Here is a 9927-nt window from a genome sequence, read left to right on the forward strand (position 1 = left end):
CACTTTCGAACCGTTTGTAATCGCGAGAACATAGTCGATTGTTTCAGATTTCGAAGGAAATTGTGGTTAAAAATCGTCTCGACTACTTCGCATTTCCGGTTGTTACATTAATTCTGGGGCACCCCGTATACTATCTTTTGTTACCAAGAATCTGACATTCCTTTGTCGTTGGATCGTTTATTTGCATTCGAGGAGAAACAACATTACATCAAAATCGCAGCGATGCCTCCATGATGGGGGGTGGCACGGTAAAGAAAGCAATTGTTCTCCAAGAAACGCAGGTGTGTAACATTAATATTCATCGAGAGTTTAATAGTAATTGGATATACAAGGCGAACTGCATCGCGAAACCTGGTAACCACCTTCAGGAAAATGGAGTAATTTCAAGGGAGCTAGTTTATAGAGTCGAAAGGGATGAAAGTGGCAGAGGGATGTAAGCTACACAGAGATTCGAGCACGAACTCGTAAAGTGAGACAATGTAATGCCACAACGTTCAAACCACTTCAAAATGTTTCGCTATTGTTTCGTCGGGTACAAGTAAACGTCAACTAGACGACTACTCTGCTTGGTAAAAGTGTTCCGTTATCTCACTTGCATTTAATACGTGTGTACATTCTCATTTTTGTCGTGTATAGCAGACAACAAAATTGATCATTTATCAATTTATTGAATTTGAAATTGATATTGTTAAAGATGTCTAGATGTAAAATATTCAATGAAGATTCAGGTTCATTTCGAATAAGTGTACTGAATTTAATATTCACGCAAATTTCTCACTAATTTTTCCAGCTCTCTCGATTATTCTTCCCCGGCATTGTTTCTTCCTATCTATGGACTGGCCAAACGGCTCTGGCTTCTCCCTTAGATCGTCGATATCTCGAACCTGGAAATTTCGACGGTTCAATCAACACGCTTGGACGGAGTTACGAGGTCATAACGTTACGTATAGAACGTAAACGTAAAGTGTGGAGCGTGGCACGTAAGTCGTAAAAGCTGGTAGTTTAGTAGAACGCCCTCCGATACGAATACAATCGCCCTGGAGTTGCGCCTAGGTGTTGTTATGTCGATGTGCTCGTATCGGTGCGTCTGTGGACCACATAAAGTTTCCCCGAATGTAGAATGTTATGCCGGTATTAGAATGTATCGCGAGTAAGGATATTCTGGACTTTACACTCGGCCCAGCAAAAGTTAAGAGTGTTCCATACGAAAGAAACCTGACCTCCATGAATCCTGCGTCAAAGAACGGCCAACGTTCTTATCGATCTAGATCAAAATTTCGAGTAAAGAATAGAGAAAGAACGAAATTTTATACGTAGTCGCATCGAAAGGATTTTAACAGAACTTTTTCACTTGATCGCTCTTTGATTAGATACACCCTTGTTCATAAATATATGGACACTCGCTACTTTCAATGGATTATTAATATATGCCGTAAATTATTACTATAGAAAGCGTTGACATTAATACCAGAATTGTGGCAGACGATTAGCGATATCATAAAAGAGGAGGTGGTAAACGTAGGGTGTCAACTCAGTGGGGCTGCGAATTGACATTTAAAATGATCATAGGTGAAACATAGTCAAGCTGTGCTGAAGATACAACGATTGCATTACGGTCTCCCATCCTGTGACATGTATCACGAGCCACCCTCCACAATCTGCCATCCACTCTTCGCCTACCACCCCCGTACCGTCATCCCCATCAAAACCTTTGTGGTCTGGCGAAGCCTGCGCTCTGCCACCCGCTTTTCCTCGGATACCTTCGCAACCCCTGGACTCCTGGTATGTTACCGCCTATTCCTTTTCTTCCTTCGAAGACATCCTCGAAAACACACAGTGGAGGGTTTAGGTACTAGTCACCTAAATTGCGTGTGGCTGATTACGAAAGTGGCCCGAGTCAAACATCTAAAAAGAAACGATTTTATCGGTCGTTTAATGTTGAATTCTTTAACATTACCTCAATCGATAATCTCAACACTTAATTACCGGTCGACTTTGATTTTGTGCGGGACACCACCCTATACAGTAGACATCCTTTTTTCTTACGGAACCTTCTAGAACCTCACAGACCACAATTTCAGACCGTTTCGCATAATTTGTAGACTAACAAAGTATATAATTGAGAAAATGTTCAATCCCTGAACTATTATTTCTCGACGTCTTAGGACATTTTGATTTAAAACTTGAAAATCGATTGGCGAAACCAACAAAGGGGGTGGCTCGCGACGAACCTCCGCTAGGCTTGTTATCCTGTGAAACAGGCGCGCATTTCAGTATTACCTTCCTCGTCGAGGGTGTTCTACGAACACGACGAATCCCGAGGGAATCAGCGGGATTTCGGTCGGGGATTCACCTTGAGTCGCCTCCTGGCCGCCTGGTGCAGTAGTCCCGGATTTTCGAGTAGATTGGCAGTTTTTTTTAGCAGATGCCCGGATTGGCAGCTCAGGTTGGAGGATCCAGGGACAGGTGCGTATTCTGGTGTCTTCGAGCGGTGCGGCGGTGTTCATGGCTAGTACCGGTCTGCGAGACACCAGAATGATCTCTCTTAGAAAAGATGGAATTCCGTCTCTATCAGAATGTCGTTTTCACACGGAAAACCGAATATCGGTTCTTACCGAATCGTCCTCTGATGTCTTTCTTCTCCTACGTGTCGATTATGCACGTTTCTCGCGTCAAAAGCACTTTCATCGTCCTCCACGCGTCTGCCCATAAACAGGAGGACATGCCGCAAGTGGAGTATATGTGTTTGTACTTGCACCAATCATCGATGGAAGTATTCAACCACGTCGATGTATCGTATTGACCAGATATGAGTATTTTTAAAATAACCTTATTTCAAATAATAATATTATTTCAACTGTTATTTCAAATGATACGTTATTTTATTTTATAATTTTATACACATTGTTTGGAATAATCTAATCATTTTCTTTTGTCGCAATATTTATTGAAAGGTCTTACGGATGAAGTTTTTGGAGAACGAGTATCGCTTAAAGCAAATTGTAAAGATTTCTTAAAATAAATTACTTTTGTTCCATATTCTTTTAAATATTATTTCAAATGAGTTGATAGTATTTTTATTTTCAAATAAATCTATTGAAAATAACGGTACGAAGTAAATAATTCCAAATAGTTGTTTCTTATTTTCATTTCAACTAGCCCAGATCTGATTTTGCGTCATTCGAAAAGTTGGCGCTAATTTGTAATCCCTTGCACTTGAAACGTCCCGATAGATGTCGCTGATGTAGCGCTACAGGTAGAAACTCTTTAATCAAAGTCACGAAATCCATGCACAATATCTAAGAAATAAAAAGAAAATTATATTATTTACGTGGCTTTTGTCTTATTCTCCGAAAAAATGATTCAGACTTCAGCATACAAACAATGTAACACTTTGTGCGTTTCAAATTGAATTTTGCGCCATTAGGTAGAAAATGGCGGAACCCGACCTAACTTTGACGTCATTTCGTGACTCTGATTAGAGGGTCTCTAGGTAGAGGGAGCAGTTACCACGCTCCAGATTTATGACTTATGACTCGCCAATCACTGCCGAGAACAAATTTCACGCATCTCAATTTTGAGGCCCTCTAGTTGTCTCATTCGGTAAGAAAACATTTGACATTTTCTGATGCGCTTTCAAGGCATTCCAGTGCATTCTAGGGTTTTCACAATTAGTGCATATCAATCTAAAAGTCAATTATCGAAACTTAAATGCAGCAACTGCATTTGGTAATGTATAACGTTATTCCACATTACTATTTGTATAGTATTCCACGTTATGTCCATTACGTATATTTGCATTGTTACACATAACAGCTGACAGCCAACTATCAATATCATCATCCTACCAAACTCCCCACACATGCATTCCTGTAATCGTTCATTCACGATCCACTCGTCCTAATTCATTCATCTCATAATTGCGAATGATAGTGCATCATAGTGCATACTGCCATCATTATTCTTGCAGTCATGTTATAAGAACATTGAAAGTGAAATTTGGTCAACTGTCATTTTTCCTTGACTTTTGTATGGTTTATTGGATAATGATTTTGGTAAGTCCAAATTTCATTGAAATGAAAAATGATAAACGTCATTAAACGTGTAACAATTTTAGAGTTTATTTATTTTTCTCATATACTGGTATAATGTATCTCAATTTGTTTTAATGGACCAAATAAACGCAAGGTGTTCGAATGCAAAGATCAAATTAACCAGGAACATATTTCAGCCATGGAGTCCAAACAGGATACAATATCACCCAAAGGAGATGAAGATTCGAAGAAATCATCGAGCATTCATTCGAAATTATCTCTTGAACCAGAGACTCATTTACAGAGTCTTGGTTTTACTACCAACAATGGAAAGGCTAGATTTATATTAGACAATGATATTTCTCTATGCTCGCATTCTCCATTAACAAATTACAATGTCGTTGATGAAAGCGACGCATTGTCCTTTGTGGTGCTAGGCAAAGATTCATTAGATTCCATTCAAGCTTCGTCGCTTGCATCATATGTTGATATACAACAAAAAGGCATGTCACTTGTATGTATCTATTATTTAACTAGAAATGAATATTTCAAATTTTTTAAATTTATTGCCTAACAATAAATTCTCTATGTAGGATGTCAATTCTATGCTGGCATCATGGGAATCTACAGATTCCCAGATAGAGACGAAACTAAATGAATTATTGCAAGAGAATGAGAAGCTCAAGGAAACATTGAAACAAAATAATATCGCTATGAAACAACAATTTAATACCTTAGCCAGTTGGCAAGAAGAAATCATGAGAGTACATCAGAATAATAAGAAAAAGTTTTCTGATATGAGGGAATTAATAAATCACCTGAAAAAGGAAAATTCGGAATTAAAAATGAAGCTTTCCACTGGACAGATTAATACAGAAACCGAATATGAGATATGCTATAATAATAGTAAGAGAAACGAACAAAACTTACAGTTTTTAAAAATGAATGAAATGGAAACAAGGACATGTATTCCTGAAACTGAACTTCAGGAACAAGTAACTTCATTAACAGATGAGTTAAATACTTCTAAACTTGAATGTAAAAAGTTATCTTCTGATGTTGAGAATTTACTTAGTATGTCGAGTTTAATGAGTTCTCAATTGAAACAAGCAACTTGTACGATACAAGAGCAAAGGCTGAGTTTAAAAAAGTTAGAAATGTCGGCTGCAATGTCAAAGTCGCTAGATTCAAATTATTTTGATAAATCCCTTATTTATGGTACTTCTAGTTCTTCTGAAGGTATAAATAATTGTGCAGAATGTGATAAATGTCTAATAAAAGATAAAGAAATTAAATCTTTAAAAGAATCAGTTGCCCTATTTGAACATAAATTACAACATGTAAGTATTTGGATAAGAATAAGAAAATGTATTTTTATAAGAAAATGTATTAGAGTATATAATTGTAAAAATACTTTTAGGCTACAGCTCCTATACAATTTTGTATTAAAAGTCCTGTGAATCCCAAAAAATATAACCAACAATATAATCAAAAGATACAACATTATAAAAAAAAGTTACAAGAATTAACAACTTGCTTTGATAAACAAAGTAATCATTGTACCCTTATAGAAAACCATTTAAAAAATTTTGTTGGAACACTAGAAAATGCTAAATCGTTACATAAATCCGATACAGAAGTCACAGATCTTGAATATAGTTGGCTACCCGACAGCACAGAATTCCATCATTATAAAAATCAACTAACTGATTGTTATGATAAGTTAATTAAAGAACGACAGAAATTTATCAAAGAGAAAGAAAATTCAATTATGGTACAAAGTGAATTCCAAAATGCTTTATTGGATTGTAATTCAATTCTATACGAATTGAAAACATTGTTGGGAAAGAAAACTGAAGAAAATGAAACACAAACTAATATGACATCCGAATCTACTGAGAAAGTTACAGAAACAAAAGGACAAAACACTGAAGAAAAACAATTACTAGAAGAAGGAAGGATATCACTTATTAAAGAGAGAGAAAGGCTTGAAGAAGAAAAAAGGTTATTTAGCAATCAAAAAAGAAATTTCGAAATGGAATACAAAAACTTAAATAATGCGATGGATTTATTACAACAAGAAAGGTTAAGTTTACAAGCAGAAAAATCGTCACTCGATCACCAGAGTAAATTGTGCGAAAGTCATTACAAAGAAAGCTTAGACGCGAAAAAGAACGAATTTGAAGGGATGTACAATGAACTAGTTACTGAAATAGGTATATTGCATGAAACTATAACGAGGCAAGAATCTAATTTAAAAGAACTATACAAAGAAACAAGACAATATGTAAGTACTGATTTATACATACATATACACTGTCTGATGTAGATATAATTTTCTTATTTGTAATGCAGATGGAAAATCGCAATTTGTTACGGAAACAGTTACTGCTTTATGAAGAAGATTTTAAACAGGAAAGAAAAATCAAGGAGTCATTAATGCTAGAAAAAGATAAATTAAATACAGATTTACAGAATCAAATAGAGTATAGTAACAAATTATATGAAGAAATCAAAAAACTGAGTCGTCATATGGATCTGGTACAATTTCATTATTGGTTTCATAATTTATAAATATGCAACAAAGCATCTAAATGTCTGTTCATTATGAAAATTTTATTTTCAGTCCAGTAAAGATCACTTAGTACCTCCGGTGATATCATCGTTTTCGTGTCCGAAATGTGATTGCACATTCAGAAATATGGAATCTTTGGTAGATCATGTTAATAGTTGTTTAAGTTTAGATTAATACGATATTTCGCGGTATACCCTTTATGCATATTAATCGTTAAATCATTAATAAAAATAAAGATGTTACCAAATAGAGTTGTAAGAAGAAATGTAAATTTGTATGTATTAAATCAGGTAAACGAGATTAACAAATAAATAAATTAATCTTGTGTATTCAACATTTAATTTCAATATTAAACATAAAATATATTGTTTAATTTATTTTTACTTGATGATATTTTTATAACAGAAAATACTGTTACATTTTCGCAATAAAAAATTACTTTTCTCCTGAACTTAATACATTCAATACAGTTCAAATAAAATATATTTATGTCTGTTAACATGTACATAATATTTATTTTAATATATATTAATAATAAAGCATGGGTAGAGTGTCAGATTGCTAAGATTATTTTTATCCACAACAATTTTCTAGACCAAAATTTTATTTCTTTTTATTGGATTTATTACTTTATACTGTTCTTGTCCTTTATTTAAAAACTTATGCTAGATAACCTCACTTTTGTTCACTTATCACTACTCTTTTTCTTACGCCTTCTATATCGACTATTAAACTGCTATTTACATCTAAAGCCTTGTTAAACACTCTTAATTTAATGTATTTTAATTCTGTAGTATTTATTACGAAATGGCGGCAAATTGCTTATCTCAATCTAGTTACATTTAACTGGTATCATAGATGGCGCTTTATAAAATTAATTTTAAAAAATAAGATAAAAATTACATTTTTTAATGAACAAATTATACGTATATATGTCATTTATTTTTATATCAATACATATTGTATAAGAATTTTGACATGGTTAGCATTAGATAATTCTGATTTCTTTTTTACAGAACACTTTAAAATGTTCGACAAAAATTTTTCCAGAATGCTCGTAGTATTGATCGTAATTTAAAATTCATCGCATGATACTTATAGTAGGAATCATGAAGACTGTATAAGGAGATTCAACTCTCTACGAAAGTTACTAGAAAACTGATATGAAAATCCGTTATGATATGATCCGAACGGATATGATGCGCCGCGAGTGGTAGAAATATTCATAGCTTGGGATTTTGATAACACTTCTACACTACACAATTAACACTCCTTATACAGTCTTCATGGTAGGAATATTAGGATTTCTGTTCAACGGAGCTAATGCCTCCATTTCTGGCTCTATACATCACTGTTTTCCAAAGCGCATGCCTAAAAAACAAACGAGGGTTATATCTGGTAACATTTGTTGCGGAGTCAATTTGTAAATTTCAAACTGCTTTCCGTTGCACATTATCGTTGAACCACGTTGAATAGGCAGTGACAGGCAGTTAGACGCTAATTTTGTGTGTTGAATTTTACACTTATTACACGAATTAAAATGTCATATCTTTATAAACTATATAAAGATAAACGTCCTTTTGGAGATGTTAATGAAAAACGAGCTATTCGAGCGGAAAAGCAAAAAGAGTTACGTAAAAATCGGAGGGATAAAATAGTTGGAGAAAACAGGAATGGATTAACTTCATCGACATCACAGAACTTGGGTTCGTAAAACTGTGTATATAAAATCTCTGTGAGTGCCTACTTACATTATTTGATTATGTTTACAGAAATAGAGACACCCGATCCGGTAGAAATACGTGCAAAAAGGCTCTTACAATGGAAAATTGAACGCGAGAAACGTAAACGGATGGAACAAATGAAGAAAAGGCGTCCGTTTGTTGTTGGTGTAGTACACCATAAATTATACTCGCCAGGGATCAAAGACCAAGATATTCCAAAAGTTAAAAAACCACCTACACCTCCGAAAAGAGTTACAAGAGCCACCCTCAAAAGATTGATGTTGAAAACTCAACAAACAAAACAAGCATCTCAACAAGAAAGTAACAAGAAAGAGAAGCATTCCTTTGCTCCAGCTAATTATGAATTCAAGTTTCCAGCAGGAGTGAAGCAAGAGCTTTTATTTGGACGAGTTGACCCACATAGTATGACACCTAGTGTAGTAAGTAAATTTGTGCTCCCTTCTTCGAGATTGACAAGAGCAAGTACAAATAGCAGTACTACAAAATTTATAAAGGAAGAAATTGCATCAGCAACAATTAATAAGAAAGATGATACCAATTCCTCAGAAGAGAGCTTGAATGAAACTTTTACATTAAATGTATCATCATCCAATGAAGATATAAATGATACAAATGAAGCTATCATATCTGATAAAGATAGTAATGAGAAAAAAAAAGAGAAAAATGATGAATCACTTAATAATAATATTACAGAACCAAATAAACAATTTAATAATAGTATTAAAGAAGTTGATACAATACTTGATAACAATGCTAAAAGTGCACTGTCTCCCTCAAACAATAATACACCGACACCTGCAAATTCTAATTCTTTTAGCGAACCAGTTTTTTATTCCCCATATGTAGTCTCCAGTCGTGGAAAAAGTAATGCTAGAAAAGAGCAACAGTTGAAACGTGGTTTTAGTCTAGGCTCTATGCGTAGCGATGATATTCCTACAAAAGATAACGTAATGAAGAATTTGAACATTTCAGTTGAAGAGGAAGAACGCACTGCACAGTATTTCCAGTTTCTCCTAAACAAAGAAATAGATAGATTGAACGAATTATGCATAAAATGGGAACAAGTAAAGACAGAATCCAATATCACGGAAGATGCGCAATACCAAATTAATCAAGCTGTTGGACAAACGAATTTGCTAATAAGCAAAAAGTTTGAAAGATTTCGTGGTCTAGTTTCCGATTGCGAAACAGGAAAAGGACAAATGTTAGTCACGTGTAGAGACTTACAAGGATTCTGGGATATGATGTATATGGAGGTAAAGAATTGCGATTCACGCTTTGAAAAATTAGAACAACTTCGGTCACAAAACTGGATAGAAGAACAGGCAACTACTGTATTTAAGCCTTCTATTGCCAAGAAAAGTACCATGAGAAAGAAAGCAGTGCTTGGGAAGTCAAGTGCAGTCAGAGCATTTTTAGCAAATAGAAAAAAGGGGAAACAAGAAACAAGAATTGAAGATGTTGTGGAAGAGTCTGCAATTATAAATAACAAAGTTTCAGTTGATGAACATGAACTGAATAAAAACAGTCCTAATGTAAAATGTAGACCAAGAAGATCTGTATCAGTTCATCT

At 34.6% G+C, this 9927-nt stretch overlaps 2 protein-coding genes across 4 annotated transcripts; both read left to right on the forward strand.

The window, feature by feature from the left end:
* The first annotated feature begins 3497 nt into the window (after positions 1–3497).
* Positions 3498–6943, forward strand: LOC128896298 (cytadherence high molecular weight protein 2-like). Of its 3 annotated transcripts, XM_054159580.1 has the most exons (7): positions 3699–3729; positions 3971–4055; positions 4232–4548; positions 4628–5374; positions 5455–6321; positions 6390–6575; positions 6661–6943. In XM_054159580.1, exons 3-7 carry the CDS (start codon positions 4234–4236, stop codon positions 6781–6783), a joined length of 2238 nt encoding a protein of 745 aa, XP_054015555.1. In that variant the 5' UTR covers positions 3699–3729; positions 3971–4055; positions 4232–4233; the 3' UTR covers positions 6784–6943. The 3 variants fall into 3 exon arrangements, with proteins under 3 accessions (XP_054015556.1, XP_054015554.1, XP_054015555.1); XM_054159581.1 differs by lacking the exons at positions 3699–3729; positions 3971–4055 and adding an exon at positions 3498–3603; XM_054159579.1 differs by lacking the exon at positions 3971–4055 and having other exon boundaries at positions 3587–3729.
* A 580-nt stretch (positions 6944–7523) lies between these two features.
* LOC128894268 (guanylate kinase-associated protein mars-like) lies at positions 7524–9922 on the forward strand (the record flags this gene model as incomplete). The annotated part of the gene is made up of 2 exons (XM_054155925.1): positions 7524–8315; positions 8382–9922. Coding segments are annotated over exons 1-2 (1707 nt in total), but the record flags the coding sequence as incomplete, so codon positions are not given.
* Positions 9923–9927: the final 5 nt, after the last annotated feature.

This window comes from Hylaeus anthracinus, unplaced genomic scaffold (genome assembly GCF_026225885.1).
Source record: "Hylaeus anthracinus isolate JK02 unplaced genomic scaffold, UHH_iyHylAnth1.0_haploid 0, whole genome shotgun sequence".
NCBI lineage: Eukaryota > Metazoa > Arthropoda > Insecta > Hymenoptera > Colletidae > Hylaeus > Hylaeus anthracinus.

Excerpts from the sequence above, each read along its gene's own strand:
- LOC128896298 (XM_054159581.1), top strand. The coding sequence starts at position 4,234 with ATGGAGTCCAAACAGGATACAATATCACCCAAAGGAGATGAAGATTCG. Across the intron at positions 4,549-4,627 it reads AACAAAAAGGCATGTCACTT|GATGTCAATTCTATGCTGGC; the intron begins GTATGTATCTAT and ends TTCTCTATGTAG. Across the intron at positions 5,375-5,454 it reads TTGAACATAAATTACAACAT|GCTACAGCTCCTATACAATT; the intron begins GTAAGTATTTGG and ends AAATACTTTTAG.